Source organism: Triturus cristatus, chromosome 7, assembly GCF_964204655.1.
Source record: "Triturus cristatus chromosome 7, aTriCri1.1, whole genome shotgun sequence".
Classification (NCBI taxonomy): Eukaryota; Metazoa; Chordata; class Amphibia; order Caudata; family Salamandridae; genus Triturus; species Triturus cristatus.
This window is the reverse complement of record NC_140590.1, coordinates 1,276,906,668-1,276,925,031: the sequence shown is the minus strand read 5'-3', so window position 1 is coordinate 1,276,925,031 and position 18,364 is coordinate 1,276,906,668. Positions and strand designations below refer to the sequence as shown.

Genomic DNA, 18,364 nt, shown 5'->3' with positions numbered 1-18,364 from the left:
GTACTGCATAAATACTTTACACATTGCCCTAAGTTAAGCTGTCTGTTCCTTGCCATAGGGGTTAAGAAAAGGTTAATTGACTTTGAGGGTTCATCCCAACAAGGATTGTAATTATTACTTGAGGTGGGTACTTAGTCCTGTAAGAAATGAGTTACTTACCTGTAACTCCAGTTCTCCAACTTTGGATCTTTTACTCTTCACATGCTTGAATCATTCCTCATTGTCAGGCTTGGAATCCCAGGTACACTAAAATAGCAGTATACAATGTAAAATATACAGCATATAGTATACAATATAACATGGCCATAGGCCTGAAACAACATGGTATTTTTAATAGTACATCCACCTCAATTGGAAGAACCCAAACTTCAGCCAATGGGGTAGAAGCTTAAGTACTCCTACTCCCTCCAGAGGCCACCATGGCTCAGATTTTTACAGCACGTCTCCAATGTTAGTAAAATAATAACCCTATTTCTTACATTGGTGTTCTGCAGTGGGATCCAGGACTTGAGTTTTGCAATACTACGCAGTGATTTAAGTTAAGAACAATAAGCCCTTTTTATAATCCAACATCAAAATCGATTTTTGATATTTAAATTCCCCTGTTAATTTTGGTTGGTCATTTCTGTGGGCACCACAACCACATTCTAATAAAACTAACAACCATCCACTGAACACACAATCTACTTGATTTAGCAGAGGGTTGTTGCCACATTTAAGAGGCCAATCAAAATGTCACTACACTTCAAGAAACAGAAGCAGTAGTAATATTCTAGGATCAAAGCCACAATGAAAATAGCACATATTTTATTTCAAAATCTGCATATTAAAGAAAAAAGTATCCGAGTTAACATACAAACAAACACGAAGGACAGTTAATATCAGAGAGGTCAGAAAACAACTCCTTATTCAGAGTTCATACAGCAGGAAATGTGCTTTGAAAAAGATGAACATGGTTAAAAGACGACATAAAAAACAAAACAGGATAGAATACATTTGAAAAAAGGGCCCAAATGCCAGTAGTGCTCTTAACGAGAACATGGGAGTGGTGAATGTACTTAATCTCCAGCTCAGCACTCTAGACACAGATTGAAGGCAAGTGCAAGACTGTCGAGCTGAGCTCCTGGATTGGCATTAAAGCTCAGTACTTGCGGTGTCGTGGGAAGATGGCAGAGTAACGCTTAGGCGTAGTCAACTCCTTCCGGCCCTCAAACTCATCATCCATTCCAAAGAGGTCGCGGCCAGTTTTCATTATCTGCTCCTCGATCTTCTTGTGCCGCTTCATGTCTGACAGCACTTTGTCCAGCCTGGCCTCACGCTTCTGGCTCTTGGTGGAGCTCCCTGGTGACACAATAGATGTGTCAGTGGTGATGTCAGTTTATGGAAAAGCATGCTTTGTCTAGTAATGAGGAGGTTACATGGCACTGAAAAGACTTTAATACAGTGCTGTGCATAGTGTGCAATCCTTCCAGATAGGACCAGACACAGTTCTAGAATCTAAATAATGCTTAATAAGTGACAGAACTTCACTTATGATTTTACACAGGGGTTTAACATGTAGGGAGTCACTTTACGATGTCAGAGATAAACAGGCAAAAAATACAGTATAATGGACTGTAAACCAAAATCTACCATAGGAGCTTCAAATTACTTTTTGCTCCCATTGACGGGAGAGTGAGAGTGCATTAGCTAAGCCATTGGTTGGCGAGTAATAAATTAGCATGGAATGTAGTAGCTATGCAGATGCAGATTTATTATGCTTGTCCACATCCTCAAACATGTCATTACAGGAAACCAAGCCACCCTCCAAACATCTTTGTGGTTCCTAGTACATGAATGGTAGGGGCTACAGAAAGGTACGGCTATGGTTTACTGGCACAGTGGTGTGTGGGTTGCTGTATTGAAGCACCAAGAGTATCTGCAAGTCAGGTCTGAGGTGCACAAACTGATCTGTATGCAGGTCCATGAAACCCAAAAGCCAGGTGTGGGACTCCACAGATTTGAGAGGCATTGGCATAGCTTGTTGTGCTAGGTATTAGAGTATGTTATGAAATGGATACTTTTGGCTGTGCATTTGCCCCAATGCTGGAACAGCAGGGGTGCTGCATGAAAGCATTACGGATTATTAGTAGAGTTGTGTGTATGGGTCCCAGCATCAGAACAGCAGGGGTGATACAGGTTCAAATATGGGAAAATAGAGAGGGACCCCTTGTGATACTCAAGGGAATAGGGTACTCTTCCAAGTGTCTACTAGCAATCCCTTGAATACATATACATTGACACAGTCTTAGGTGTCCCAATATTATCACAATCACACATTCAAATTAAAAAGCAATGGACATTTATTTTATATGAAAACATGTGTTACATCGTATTAAAAACAGAATTTGTGCTAGTCCCTATTGCGCGCTAATCTACACAGTGGATCTTATCAAACAAAATGTTTATACCAAATTAAAAATATACAGAAAAAACATGAAACAAAATTTCATTTCTTGCACAATCATAAAAAAGTCAAAAGATCAAATAAAATAACACTGCCCCGTTATGAACCCGCATAACAGAGAAAACGCAACATAAAAAGACACTACACTTTGTCATATGATACACAACCAATTGAACAACTCTGGGAATTAACCACTTATGAAACATAAACCTATTTATCTCATCAAGTGGATATCCATTTCTCTGGATTATGTTTGTCCTATGCGTCATACAGGTTCAGACAGCGATGCCTCGCTAGATTGAAATGCATCAAAAAGAAACATCTGACTTCTAGTGCTGAAACAGCTGCATCTCTGAAATCTAGGCTGCAAATGCAATAATAGATCTGTGTGGGGTCTTAATACATGGAATAAGAAGGTCACAGTGAGGTGCACCTACAGAGCTGTGTGTGGGGGTCTTACTAATTGAATAGCAAGTAGTGCAAAAGGTCACGTTTGGGGTGCACTGATAACTTGCTTTGGTCTCAGTACTAGGCCTGGGCGGTGAACATCGCTCCGTTTGCGGAGTTTTCTGCACTCGCAGAAAACTCTGCTTCACGATGTGCAGCGGAGTTTTTCCCCCGCTCGGGAAAGGTAAGTTTGCAATCGTGAGCGGTAAGTTCGCGAGTGCGAGCTGCAGCTTGGGTACAATTTCTACCTGAGCAGCAGGAATACTGGTACAAACTGCAGGTTGCACTGCGCCACTCGCGGAACTTTGCAGAGTATTTTTGTAACTTCGCAGAGTTCCGCGTAGCAAAACTACGCGAACTACGCCTAAGCCTACTCAGTACTCGAATAGAATGGTTACGGCAGGTCATGTCTAAAGTGCCTCTATAGACCCTTGTGTAGGCTGCCATACTAGACTATCAAGGAGTGTTTGTGGTCAGGTCTGAGGACCAGTGGCAAAGATTAATGTATGCCGATGCCAGCGTTAAAATTGCAGGATGTGTTGCATATCAGAATAAGATGTCTCTGCAAAGCTATGTTTAGGGTCTGGTAGTGAAACAGAACATGTGCTGGTTACTAAGCACTTTGGTACACTAATAGATACCCAATAGACAGATAGATAGATATCTGAAGGCTTGAGTAGAGTACTGCAGGCAGAAACATTAATAGACCGATGAGTGAAGAAGCTGTGTCTCAGTTAAGCTTAGATTCTAGTACTGAAACAGCAGGGGTACTGCACAGTAGCAGACTTTGATTACCTTGGCATAATTAGAGATGCGCTTGGTACTGTTGTAACAGATTCTGATACTGTAAAGGACTGTTGCATCAGTAGAGCATTGCTGAAAACAGATTTTATCGGGCTGTATCTGGCTAAATATTTGTCAATAGCTGAAGTCCTATCAAAACATTTTTATAACCAGACCAAAATATTGACCTCAATTCCATTTCCTCTCCTCCTGCACCCCTTAGCGAAAGCTCTTTGTGAGAAATGCACACTTACCTGTTCTTGGCCGGTCTATGAGAGAATTTTTGGGTGTCACAGGCTCATCATCAATATCAAAGTCGAACTGGGTCGGCACATGGGGTCTGGAAAAAAACCAATTAAAATGGTAGAGAATGCTAAAATATGCAGAGTGTGTGTGATAGGCAGAGCCAAACAATAAACACGACATAAGAAAAAACGTAATACTTATGTGCGGGTAAGGTTGGTTGTTTTGTGCTTAATGTGACTTGTGGTGACTGCCTTTGCATGGGTTTTTTGTAGTCTGATGTTTTGTTTAATTGTTGTAGGTATAGATATATGCTGTGGGTGTTGGAGTTTTTAATATGCTATCCTGTTTTTTTAGTTACCTTTTAGCTTGTTTCGGTTGGTTTAGCTGTACATCTTAGGATTCCCTTTAGGGGAGTAGTTTTACATCCTTCTGTGTATTATGTCATCTCTTTTGCCATGTATTACTGCTATACCTTGTATTGCCTCGTCAAAAGAAAGAGGGTTGTGGCATCCTGCTGTGTGTTTGTGATTGTTTCAGTATCAAACTCCTGTAGCTTGGGAACTCTCAAATGGAGGGTTTTTAGTGGCCAGGGACTGATAGGCGCTCTGCTAGTTAATGCAAGTGTGTGTATAAGAAACGTATGGTGCAGCTAGTTGAGGGGATAAGCTCTATAACCCCTCAGTTTTATGTGTGGGAAAATCCCTCACAAATACAATTTAAAGCAAAATCATAGGCACACATAAACATATATGTGTGCCTAGGATTTTGTTTTAAACTCCTGTATCTTGTTAGTATCCCCAGATATCCTCAGCTGTGGTGGTGTATGTGAGAAAGTGGCTCTGTATATACTGTTCCCAAATAGGTACAGGGTGTCCCCAGAGGTTTGGCAGAGGCTAAAGTTAGATATAACCTTACTCCCTAAAGTGGTAACTTGCTCGAGCAGTAAGGCAGTATCAGAGGACAGTGTAAAGCATTTTGTTGTACACACTCAGTCAGCAAATGGTTTCACACACTCAATAACTGAACTCTAGGCCAATGGTTTAAATATAAAAAATATATATGCTTGTTTTATTTTAGAACCATCAACAGGTATCAAAATATACTTTCTCAGAATGAGATGCTTTAGGTAAATGCTTTTGCAGTATGCAATTGGCTTTTGTAGATATTTACAAGTTGTTGCAATAGGCAACACAGTTTAAACACAATAATGCATGGAGTTCAATGGAAGTTTCAGGTTATCTGCAATAGATTACTCTCAGGATTACTTTTGTAATTTCAGGACTGGATCCTAGATTCAGTCCTCGGACAGTTCTTAGAAACAAGTGATAAAAGTCGACTTGGTTACTACTAGGATTTTTAAGTAACATTTTGCTATTTTAAAAGTTGACACTTTGAAGAAATTTCATAGAAAACAGTCAATGATTCCCTATGGAAGAAAATGCAAGTTGCAGGTATAGTATGTTCTCGTTACTTTTGTAATCCAGTACTGGGTGCCTAGACTCAGTACTTGCACCTTTATCCAAAACAGGTAAGTAATTACGTTTTTACAATTTATACGATTTTTAAGGAATATTTAAAGTTTGCAAAAATCGACACTTGGAAGAAATTTCACAGAAAAACAATTGATGATTTCCTTTGGAAGAAAATTGGGTTACTGGTAAGTACGGTTATGAATATTTTTCAGGGTCAGTGCTGGGCACCAAGATCCAGCACTGGGAGCTCACCTAATAGCAGGTGAGTGTTTTCGTTTTCGTTACTCGGCTGATTTTTGGTGAATATTTTAAGTTTTGAAAACTCCACACTTAGGTTACACTGCCAGGGCCACTCGGGCGGCTGGGTGCAGGGTGCTTTTGAGCCTTCGGGCGCTCAATTGATTTCAATGGGAAAGCTCCGGTTTGGAAAAAGGCTGCAAGCTCGGGGACGAAGATTCTTCAGGTGCTACCACCACTTCGAGAGGTAAGTTGGGTAGCTGGAGGATAGGTAGGTACCCAGGAGTTGGGCACAGGGGGCCGCAGGGCGCCGGGTGCAGGGGTGCCTTTTGGTGTCGGGAAATCTTACCCTCTGTTGATCGCGGTGGGGGGGGTACCTGGTTCTGAGGCTGCAGGCGTCGTCAGGAGCGTCGAGGGAAGTCCTTGGGTGCTGGACTCGGGGTCACAGTCGCCAGGGGGTCGTCCTCGTGGTCTTTGTTCACTCCGGCACAGGCCAGGCTTGGCGGGTGCAGAGTGTGCAGGGTTTGCGGTTCCGGGCTGATGCCAGGGATTAGAAGCTGGTTTTGAGTAGAGCCTCTACTCATGGGAGTCCCAGGTGCTTAGAGCCAAAAGGTAGCCAGGTCCTCCGGGGTTTGTGAGGTTGCTGGCCACAAGAGGTGCCAGGAACAGGTTTGAGGGTCGACAGGCCGGTAGGGCTGGGGCCAAAGCAGTTGGTGTCTTCCTCTTCTTAGCAGCTGCAGGGCAGGTCTTCTTTCTTCTTGCTCTTCTTTGTATTTTGGAATCTGGACTCTGGGGAAGGAAAGTTCAGGGTGCCCTTAAATACTAGATTTAGGGGTGTTACAGCTAGGTAAAAGGCAGGGACCAATGGGTCCCTGTCCTGGGGTGGGTACACCCCCTATTCTGCCACTCTCCTGTGGGAGGGGGGCAGTAGCCTACTCCCGATTGGGTAGGGCCTCCCATTTTCCAGATGGCGAGCGCCTGGAGATATGCTTCACCTGCCTCCCCCACCTGAGGGGTGGGGTTGGCAGGCTGGCACATCCCCGGTCCTTATTTGGGGTTTCCGGCCAGGCTTCCTGCCAGAGTGGGGGTTGCAAGTGGCCTGGGAAGCTCACAGAGGTGGCATGCCTTTGAAGCTTCCCCCTGTCCATCCTGGGGGAGCAGACCTAGCACCTCGCCCAGGATGTGCATTGTTGCAGCCCCAGGAGAGCAGGGGCTCTCCTACCCAGGGGTCCAGCAACATGTCTGCTGTGTGGCAGCCTAGGCAGCCTCTCAGACCAGACGTAGATTGTAGGTTAGGTTTCAGGGGGCATCTCTAAGATGCCCTCTGTGGTTCTTGGTACATTAAATCCCACACTGGCATCAGTGTGGGTTTAATGTGCTGAGAAGTTTGATACCAAACTTCTCAGTCTTCAGTGTTGCCATTATGGTGCTGTGGAGTTCGTGTTTGACGAGCTCTCAGCACCATGTACTCTTAAATGGCAGCACTGCACTTACAGTGCCCAGGAATGGACCTGGGTACTGTAGGGGCACAGGGCTCATGCTCCTGTGCCCACACCACTGGCATAGGGTACCCAGCTAGAGGGGTGGCTGTTGTATGCCAGGGCAGTGTAGGTGGTGGGCATGGCACACAGGGATGTGTGCCATGTCGACTCTTTGTTTTGTCTTGTACCCAGACACTCAGCCTGCAAGGGCAGTGTGTGTGTGTGTTAGGGTACAGGGCCTCGAAGGGTGGCACAATGAGTGCTGCAGCCCTTAGAGGCCTTCCCTGGTCACAAGGCCCTGGGTACCTAGGGTACCATTTACCAGGGGCTGACATGTGGCCAGGGTTTGCCAATTTGGAGGTTTTTGTTTAGGGAGGGAACATAGGCCCCGGGCACCTGATTGGCAGGAGTCCAGGGCACACTCAGTCAAAGTACATTCAGCAATTCAGCAAAAAGTGGGGGCATACCATGCAAGAAAGATGGCACTTTCTCACAGTGTAGGCTTCTGGGGCAGTCTGAATTTCATTTGTGGTTCAAAGAAGGCTGGGCTACTGTTAACATTTTAGCTCCTGGTCGGGTACCCTGCATATGCTCTGCCTTACTTTCCTATTCCTGATAGTACAATTGTATAAAATTATATTGAACAGCATCTGCCATCTGTGAATCTTGGGACCACCCACCATTATAGATCTTCAGCCTCTTAGAGAGCATCCAGGAGTTGCCTGCCAGGTCTTGAGGTGGGTCAGTTCTCTAAACTTGCTGTACTTCCCTTGCTTTCTTTTATGTTATTCTATATTTTCCTGTTTCCTCCGAACATCACCAGGGCAAGATCCAGTAAAACAAAGGGCAGAACTAGCAACCACACACCTCTTAAGTGAGGAGACTGACTAGAGACAGGGGTGTGTTAGAAGGTATCATAGAGGCCATACCTTATCCATAGGCAGGTTTCCATTTGCTCCATTCTCTGTTTCCCTCCCTCTGGCCATTAGCTACTGGGCTCCCAACTCTCTCTTAAAAGACTTCAGACCATCTTCCGAACCTATCACTCAATCAGATCTGAAGTTGCTGACCAAGAGAAACTTGTTATTTTTGGTAACTTGCTTGAAGGGCATCGATTGAATATACTTTAAGTATTGCCACTAATGGCGTACATTCCATATTTTCTACAACTTTCTTATCAAGTTAAAGGAAACAGCTAAAGTGACCATCTACTTTTACCACTGCCTCATTGGTGATAAACACACCTGCAAAACAGTCCATTTCTAGCAATCTCTGCTCTGTGAAAGGCACACTCAAGCAAAACATTGGAGTAATAATACTCTTTCCTAGGTGATAGGCAGATCCAAAAAATGTCTTCAATTCTACCACACTCTCCTCTGTGATAAGCATACTTCATCAGAACTCCTCAGTTCTACCAGTCTTTGCTAAGCGCCAACACCCTCAACATACCTGACACTTCTACCATTTCCATTCGAGTACTAGCAGAACACATACCCTTTTTCCTAATTTTGTCTTCTTTGCCAAGATCTCCCTGTGCACCATTGCCCTTTAACCATGCTTTTATCAATGCAGAAGGGTACACTGGTAGTGTGAACCTGTAAACGTTGTCAGAGCTGTGAGGGTGCCATTAGCTGCATATGTGTACTCACCTTTCCACCTCTTCTTCCTCTTCCTCAGACTCTTCATATGACTTGTCATCGTCTGGATCATAGTCAGGAGTCAGAGGACGGCGTGGAAGAAACTCTACCTGTAAGGGCAGTGTGCCCTCACTGGCCAGTAGCTCGTACAGGTGCCGGATTTCTTCAGGGGTAGGCATCCAAGTGTCAGGTGATTCCAGTTCTTCATCACTGCAAGGCACACACCAATCCTCATCCTCTTCCTCTTCTTCTTCGTCCCCTTCCTCTAACTCCTGGTCACCCTCCTCTTCTTTTCCTGACCCTGCACCTTCCTCCGTGGCCACTGCTGCCATGTCCTCCTTCTCTTCCGCCACTTCTTTCTGTTCCTTGGGTTCCTTCTCCTGGTCTTCCTCCATTGCATCCTGGTCCTCCACTGCCAGGGACTCTATGCCAGCCGTCACCTCTCCCTCTTCCTCTGCTGCCTCCATTGTGAGGGGAAGGAGACTCACAAATCTGAAAAACAGTTGCCAAGCGGTAAGTGGTTTAAGTAACTAAACATAGCCTCCTCATCTGAGAACGAAATGTGTTATCTTTTATCTGAATTTAAATAAAAGCATTCATATGGTTGTATTAAGGTATTTTTAAAAAGGGATGGTGTGATTAAGAAAGGTTTTACAGTCAACGTTTATTTAAAGTAGGAACATTCACAGTAAACTATGGACGAGTGCATATGAAATATATATGGTTCAACTTAAAGTAATCCTCAACATATTTTTAACTAAGAGTGAAAATGGCAAGAAATACGAAAGAATCCCAGTTGCCAAGACAAAGCACCTTGCAGGTCCTTGTAACACCAACTGTCATTTGGAAATAGCAGGAGGAGATCATCATAGGTACTTATGAATGTGGTCTCTAAATTTACCCTTTCATCTACAAATTGTTGTTTTCAGGTGTTTTAGTCTAATGAGTACAATGGAAGCAAAAGAAGACTACAACTCCCAAAATACATTAGGTTTCACACAAACATTCTGAATTGGAAACAATGTCCGTAATAACCTGGAGAGAAATGAAGACTACAACTCCCAAAATACATTAGGTTTCACACAAACATTCTGAATTGGAAACAATGTCCGTAATAACCTGGAGAGAAATGGTAACCCTATTTGGAGAATCGGAGTCTCATTTCTGTCATATAACTAGAACAAAGAAATCATTTATGTGGCGATTCTTCAAAGTATTCACCCAATTGAATGAATTTCAATAGAATGCCAAAGGACCAGCATTACAACACTGACAGGATATGCGCGGCACCTGTGTTTAGGCACCTGTGTTTATTGTGATGCGTTCACCCTTTGATCCAAAAATACTTTGTCGCCTTGGGTCTTATAGCTGAACCACAGGCATAAAAACGTGTCCGCAAAAAGTTTTAGGATGGATGTGCAGTTAACTGAAAAGCCCAGATATGGGTCAGCTCGTCATCAACTGTTAGTCTAATAAGATTCCTGGTGTCATAATACACACTGTAGCTATAACCTGTACAATCATTGTACATGATATAGCAACAGTGTTTATTATGACACCAAAAATCTTATTAGGCAAACAGTTAATGTCAATGACTTGATTAACCAACTACCCATTGTTACAACACCCACTTGGCTGAAAAACTCTTGAAGAGGTCATAAAGCAATATGTAGCCCTCGACAAAATAAAAACATAGATGTATGACATTTTTCTGCATTCTGTCCATCAATAGTTCTTTATGCATTTGTCACCCCGAGTGGGAAGGGTATGCTCAGACATGAGTCCCGTGCTCTCCATGCCACTGGAACCAAGCTATCCTGGCTGAAGAGGGGTGAAACCTCGAAACCGGTCCTAGAGATGCTTGTTTCCAGTCCAGGGAGGACCTGGCCTGGCAGTTCGGACTGGACTGTTCCCATTGGGCACAGGGTCAAGACTGATTTGCATATGGCTGGGTCCAAACTGGAATGGCATGGTGAGCAAAAAAACTATGGATTTAGGCCCAGATCTCTGTACTGGGGTGAATGTATGACATTGTTCTGCATTCTGTCCATCAATAGTTCTTTTTGTAATTCTCGATCTTACCCCATTCGGATTACAAAGGAACTTAGACGTGCTAACAAGATATACAAGAGAGAACTTCTTGGTTCCAAATATAACAAAAACGAAAGTAGTCCCATTCAGAGGGAAAAAACATTACTCCAAATTCGCTGGACATTGGGAGGAGAAACGATAGAAGTGGTAAAAGAATATACCTACCGGGGGCGAATATTCACTCAATCATTACTAAGCTCTCTTGAGTCGTAAAGCAGACATTCACGTGGGGGCGCTCCAACGATTATATTCTTCTTCCGGGCAAAGGCACTTCTTTTCCTTGCCACAGGTTTATAGCTCTGAGATTCCCCCTATCTTATCGTATGCTCTAGAATACATTCCAATTGCCCATTGGTATCAAATACAAACTAAAGAAGGGAAAATCCTCTGCAAATTGGCTAAGGTCCAAAAAGCTGTCCCTGCACAAGCACTGCGTTTGGAATTTTCTTTAGTCAGCTCCTTCGATAGAGCCATCACTAATATATTAAGATGGGCTTACATTCTTTTACATGCAGATCAAGGCACTTTAAGATTCTTACTAAAAGTGGAGACATTCGAGCCCGAATCTACAAAATATACTTTTAGCCAAAACCTGATTATTGCTTTTAAATTATCAAAATGCACAACTGTACTCTTGAAATCAAGGACTCCTGCCCAATTGAAGCTTTTCTGAAACATCTAACGCCAAGGATCAGCTTCGAACTGGACATTTTGCACTGTCCTAAATTGCACCATTATGAATTTTATGCAGAATCAATTGTATACAAACAGGTTCCACGATATATTCGTTTTTCCCTTAGGGCATGAAATCCGGCATTGTATAATTTTATTGTGGCTTGGGATACTCCCTTTTAATTCATTGACTTTCAAATGGACTCATAAAGAAAATGCTACCAGTATTTGCGATCTCTGCAATGGAGGAGAACAAGACCCGAAGCACGTATTGTCGGTGTGCGCAAACTCGAAATTGGTCGAGGCTAGAAGGTGCTACTTAAAAACAATCCAATTTAGATATTCCATCGCATCTGTGCAGAGCCTAATCTCGCTTTTTAAATCTCCCCCAGATGAACTTGTGAGTTATACCTTGTTCAAATATTTAAAAACCTTTTTAAATCTGTATTTAATGTTTTTACGTATATCGTTACAACAGATGTTTTGTTTGAAATTTGTTGTTCTCAGCCGAGAACTAAATCACATATATTAAACTTGAACTTGGTATGGAATACACCAAACAATGGTAGAACTACCTAGTTGTGCAACGTCACGAAGGGTGCTTATTGTGTCCAGTTATTTTATTAAGGGTGGCAATCTTATTTACTGCTACAGTTATAGGTGACACAGTATTACTAGTTGCCACTTTGCTCCATATCAGTAGCATACGACGTTTACTACCCTGTGATTTCATTTCACAACCTTATATATCCTGACTGGTTAAATCTTGGATGGCTTACACTAAAGCAATATAACTAAAGCTCCTGATATTGATGAGTTAAAAACAAAAAACAGGAAGTAATCATTGTGGCATTTAGTAAAGCACCCTGTGCTACATTCGTCACGCAGTTTACTGTTAAAACAATCCCATTCATATTATTAAAATTCCATACTTGGCAATTTCTTCCTGTTTGAGAGCAGAACTGTCACATCAGGAGGCTGGCGGTCCTTGAGATTCCCATCTTCTTGCTCTTGAAACTAATTATTCACAAACTCGCTTTAGAACCACAGTGAAACAAAACACCCATGAAAGTTGTTTTAACCTCACATGATGTTACCACTAATAACACTTTAAAAAGATCTTGCAATTAGTCGGAAAACTGAATAGGCCGCCCTCTTAGTAGTGGCTTCCGACTACCTACATTCCTGTTCCGCTCTACATAGTAGAACGTCATAAAAAGCGGACACAGTTAAACATACTTGCTTTTAATCGATTTTATGTGTATACATAAAGAAATATTTAGGGTGAAGTCTGGTGGTTTTAGTTTAAGCTCAGTACTCCACCGCTTAGTGGTCCCCATACCTCCTCCAATTCTTACCAGTTATAAGGAGAAACGACGCGTTTTTCCCCTTTCTGTAATGGCCACCGTGCCAATTTACGAAGTATTACGTTGTTAACATTACGATAGCCTGGCCATGGTATGCAGCGGTCTTAGTCCGTTTTTCCTTTCAGAGCTCCGATTTTCTGCTTTGTTGTTAGCAAGACAAACGTTGATTGGTCAGCTTTTTTCAAGATGTCTCGCCAGGGCGCGTTCTTAATGAAGGATGCTGATTGGCTGATACCAGCGGACGAATTTCTAAATTTACTTTAGGTTTGAGGTGAGCGAAGGAACTCGAGAAAGAAACCAATACACGGTTTGTGGTGGTCCTTGAGCTACACAACAAGGGAGCGGTTCTGAGGGATTTTCTGCGGTAGTCGAAAATCAGGTGAGAAGGAAAATGATTAAATGTGAATGGTCACGACAAACAAGGATGTGTTTCAGCCGTTACTTGTTCCTCCCCCGTAACGATGCTCTCAACAGTTTTCTTTACTCTTAGACTGGTGAAGTCTTCTTCTTTTGGTAGAGCCCAATCAAATTAAGGTTAATAGTGTTTATAACGCGCTTACTACCCCTGTCGAGGTGTCGAAGCGCTTTTGGGCGAGTAGCGCTTTACCCGGAACACAAAAGGATTCGTGGTGAAGTAGTATTGAAAAATGAGTTAAATTGAGTAGTTTATATGCGAGTCCTTTAGTTCTATTGGATAGGGACATTGAGGGATTTACGAAGGGAAGAGTCTAGAAAGTGTTAGTAGGGAGATCATAGTAGTAAGATGAGGTGAGGTTTAAGATGAGAAGGAGAGCTGGAGGAGGGAAGAGTATAGAAAGCGACTAGGGAGATCATAGTAGTAAAATAAAAGGTTTAGAGATGAGTCAAAGGCGTGGTACATGAGGGAAGAATTTAAGGGTTGTTTTGGGAGCTCATTTTAGTAGACTGATGTTTGGGTGAGACGAGGAGGCACGATCCTAGAAAGGGTTAGTTTGGAGCGCAGACACATACATCGCCTGTATTTTCAGGGACACTGGCATTATGCTTCACTCTAGGCCTCATTCTGTGGTTGTATAATTTCACTTTTTTGTGTATTTTTATTATAGCAAACGCGTGTTTCCACAGGGACCTCTAACTCTGAAAATAGAGGGTGCTTCTTCAAAACATAACAAGCATTGGCATAGCCAATAGGTCTCGCCTTTGGGACCGTAGAAGTGTTTAGCCAGAGATATTGGCAATGTTTTTAAGGTATGTTGTAGAGCAGAGGTGTTCAATCTGTGGGGCGCTACCCCCAGGGGGGGCCTGGAGTCCTTGGAAGGGGGTCGCACATTTCTAGGCCTAACTTCTGCCTGGAATGCAAAACGTGCTTTGGACAAACACAACCGCACTCGTTAAAATGCTTCAGCTGACATGAATTGAGTCTCGTGCTGTAAAACTATGAGACCCAGCAGACGGGTAAAACAATCCTTCAAACACGCCTTCATGCAAGGGTGCCTGCTTGCCTGAACGAAATGAAAATGTACCCTACAAGTTAATCTGCAAATGTAAAGGATGCTTGGGAGTGGTTCTGGCTTTAATTGCTCGACTCACTTCAAGCATTGTGATGGCAAAGATGTGTTTTTTTTTGTGTGCTGGTTAGCAACTGGGCTGTGAAGTGTGTTTTTAATGATAACTGAGTTTACACAGCGCTTAGTACCCCTGAAAAGGTGCTGAATGGACAGTTATGCAAAAATAAATGCATTACTTGCAGTCTGATACACTAATCTACATTTTGGAAGCAAGTATAAAATTACTTGCACATTCACTGTGCTTTCTGTCACAGCCTGTGTCCTCAAAGCACTAAACATACCTAAGTCACTATTTTCCACTGCTCCAACCGATTTTTAATTCTGTGGCTCTCTGGTTACACACAGACCTATGCAGTGCATCAAATAATAGGTTATATAATGTACTGTACAGTGCTTTTCCCACTGAGTAACAACTTTTTAAATGTATTGTTCTTTTAAGCTACCCATTATTTTATGTAGCAACCTGATGGTGAAAGACCTACAAAGGAACAAAATATTTTAGGGCTGATTTATGAGCGGCTTGCGCCACTGAAGCTTCAATTATTTTAGCTTCAGCACCTAAATCGTATCTATGAGGTGAGGCAAAGTCGCCCTGCGTGGCTTTGCATCGCCTCATAGATATGGAGTAAGACAAAACATCAAGTCGCTGCGTTGCCTTGCTCTATGACAAGTAGGCATTCCATAGGAGTTGCGGTGTGTGTTCCAACACAACGCCCATGAATTTTGACGCTGCCCCAGATTTATAAAACCATGTAAACCTGGGGCAGTGCCAAACCTTATGCCTCCCCCACAGTAGGCGTAACGAGGGGAAATGTTTTCATGTCTCTTCGTTTTTTCCTCTTTCCATGTGTGCTGCGCACACATGGAAAGAGGAAAATCCCTCTCAGGATTGGTTTTTGTGCAGGAAGGTGCCCCTTTCTGCACAAAAACCATCCAACCCATGTTGGCGCTAGGCAGCAATTTGTGTGCCAACATAGGGGGAAATTTCATAAATAAGGTGCATTCCTGCCCTTTCACATTGGCATAGGGCAGCGCTGCAAGAAGACTTTCGGTGCTGCCCTATGTCAGTGCCTCATAAATGAGGCTCTTTGTTTTTAGCCACACCTTTGACCACGCCCCCAACCACTGACCTTTGGTTTGCTAAATACGGTTTAATTTATTTCCCCAATGTATAAATGCTCAAAGCCAGAAGGTTTCACCTATGCCAAATGTATTGGCTTTGTCAATGTGTTTTACGTCGCACAGCTGTTGATCTGCTGTACACCTGCACTTTCCCCTCTCTACTATAGTTGGGCTCTTCTGCCCCGATTATGAAATTGCCCGTGCGACAACACCGCACCCCCCACCTTTACAAACTTTACCTGGTGCACGCGCTGCACGAAACTCGGAGCATTAGGTGTGCTGCGTTCACAGGGCTGTGCTTCAAAGCGCCACAAAGCTGCAGGCCCCACCTGCAGCGCTGTTTACAGTATGCCTCTCCCTGTATTGGGACAGGTCAGTTCACTTTTTTTTTCCTTATGTATATAGCGCAAACTCGAGCCGAAGGTTCTGAAGCGCTTTACATGAGCCCTAGTTCCGTTACACAAGGACGCTTTAATGAGCCTGTGCACGTGAGAAGGATTCTGGGAAAGGTTGCGTGTGGTGGCCACATACACGCTGTCAGCTGCTGGGGCAGAGAGAACCATGCTTTTATGGCATAAACGGGTAAATGTAAATTTATCACTGTGACACAAACTATTCTTTCAAATGAGCACTCGCCTCGCTGGCGCCTGGAGTCACTGCTCACTCGGCTCTTACATTTCGTGTGTTCGTACACTCACAATTTACAGTGCGTTTCGGACAACAAAAAGGCGCCAATAGAGCTTGAGGCAGTAAAACACCAACCTACAGCAAACCGCGTTTTAAAGAGCGAACTACTCAACTACGTCACATTTTAAAAACTATCCTTGCCTCTAAACCCTTTTTGTTTAAATTCAATTCCCAGTTTCCGTTCCCCCTATAAAATTGTCACAGAAGCACAACACCTACAACGAAGTGGGAAAGTTTAAAGACCGGATGGAGGACGCAAACGAACACACCAACTGAATGAACAGGGTATTTGAAAATGAGGAAAGGAAGGAGAAAGTATTGCGAGAGCACCGAGAACGAGCACAGAACGCATGGATAAAGAACCGACCGATTGCGGGACTAAGGGGAGCGGAGGCTAAGATTATACATAATCTTTGCAATGTTGCTGACAGTCAATTAATCCGTTGTTAGGTTAATTAAAATTATTCCAATGTGCAAAATAAAGGAGCTGTAAATTAGCTATTGTCAGTACAGTATACAAAGTGCAAATGCATAAAACAGTAATACGTTAAATTAAAATTATTGCAGTAATCGAGGATACAAATTTTAAAAACATTGGATGGCTTTTAAAATCATTGCATTATGCTTAGAGTAAAAATGCAGGCAGGAGGGTGGATGGATTTATATCCTAGCCAGCTGCGAAGTGTCTAAGGCTTTCTTTAACGCCCCCTGAACTCCTGGAGATGTTTTACTGTCCAGGAGATTAGGTTCTAGTCTGCTAAATTGAAGCAAACCATTGTGGCTTGTCTGCAAGTGCGCAACCCAGACTGGTTCCAGAGAGGTCGCAGCCATCATCCATGTAGGCATATGGTAGATTTACAGAGGTATATAATATGTACCAAGTCTTTGACCACGTGGCCACATAGTTGACATCTGTCCTCTGTCAGAGCATGTTATACGAGATCGTGGTTAGGATCTCATCCTACAATTCAGAATTACTACCAGGTATTGCTGTGGTTTCAGGTTACTATAGCTGTTTAATATTGTACAGGCATGGGAGTGTTTTTCTATGGTTGCCCTGTCTTCTAGGGAAGGTAGTAAGGTAGTATTTTAGATGTCTCATTCAGTTTTCATTTTTATTTTGTTTTAAAAAAAAAAAAAAATTAAGTTCCATGTCTTGCTTCTGCCGTCCATAGTTCTGCAAGCCCGAACAGGTCAATTGTTTTACCAATATAATCTCTTGATAGTGAGCAGGATCTTTTACAGACTTTTTCCCATGCATGGTAATTTATTGTATTCTCCACTGCGGATTTACGCTTGTTGCAAAAGCTGCTAGCCTGGGAAACTATTTTATTAGCCCAAACTTGCAATCGTTATTCTAGTTATCGAGTCTTCACCCCTTAAAGCCTTGCTTCCTTAAGCCAAAGTGGGGCCCACTTTTGTGCTAGCGATTTCTAGGATGGGACTAAACAAGTGACTGTTTAGATTTATGATTCAGTATACAATAGGGTGACACTGTGTCCCTCAGAACCTGGGTATATGTAAGCAATAACAATGGTTCTGTTGGGTGCAAGCAACTATTTCTTATCCTGTTAACTTAATTATTTAGACCATTCAAAACAGTTCTCATATTTCGATATTGAGGCAATTCTAGTGACAAGAAACACAAAAATAACACCAGAACAATACTGCGTAATGGGTACTACCTTCTTTTATATCAATTCCATCATTTATATATACCGATAGATTTAAAGTGCTGCGTGATTGAGTGACATATTGTGCTTAGTGAAAGAAATAAGGCGAGTATTATACAAAGTGATAGCAATATGTACATGGGAGGCCAGAATGTTTAACAAAAGACAATGGCTCTGCTGGTATATCCAAATTAATTATTTGCATGCAGAGTCTTGATCTGGACCAGGCGGTGCAGTCGACATTTCAACCCAATATATGTGTTATTGAGTGGTCAATGCGGGTCCCCATCAGGACAATGGGGGAGGGGTTGACAGCCTGTAATTTATATAGTGTGTGTATTAGGAGTGTTGCAAGAGTACACCTTGAATAATTACTGTTCTGGTGTCGGTAGACAGAAGGAAAGAACTCATGGGCAACCAGAGAGAATCCTGGCTAGCTAGTCAATGTTGACAAGT

At 42.8% G+C, this 18,364-nt stretch overlaps 2 protein-coding genes across 6 annotated transcripts in view; one reads left to right on the top strand and one right to left on the bottom strand.

Annotated features, from left to right (window-relative positions):
• Positions 1-790: 790 nt before the first annotated feature.
• Positions 791-13,026, bottom strand: PAGR1 (PAXIP1 associated glutamate rich protein 1). 2 transcript variants are annotated; one of them, XM_085618809.1, is made up of 4 exons: positions 12,871-13,026; positions 8,762-9,241; positions 3,931-4,016; positions 791-1,341 (listed from the first exon to the last, which is right to left on the bottom strand). In XM_085618809.1, the coding sequence occupies exons 2-4, from the start codon at positions 9,214-9,216 to the stop codon at positions 1,142-1,144; spliced, it is 741 nt and encodes a 246-aa protein (XP_085474935.1). In that variant the 5' UTR covers positions 9,217-9,241; positions 12,871-13,026; the 3' UTR covers positions 791-1,141. The 2 variants fall into 2 exon arrangements, with proteins under 2 accessions (XP_085474935.1, XP_085474936.1); XM_085618810.1 differs by lacking the exon at positions 12,871-13,026 and adding an exon at positions 12,445-12,706.
• Positions 13,027-13,049: 23 nt separating this feature from the next.
• The window catches only part of LOC146811816 (kinesin-like protein KIF22-A), a 58,359-nt gene continuing 53,044 nt past the window's right edge, over positions 13,050-18,364 (top strand). The window contains exon 1 of one of the 4 annotated variants that reach the window (XR_014966784.1): positions 13,050-13,258. The gene's annotated coding sequence lies outside the window, so the exon portion shown is untranslated. The remainder of the gene's footprint in view (positions 13,259-18,364) is intronic. The other 3 variants (XM_085618812.1, XM_085618811.1, XR_014966783.1) reach the window with 3 other exon arrangements.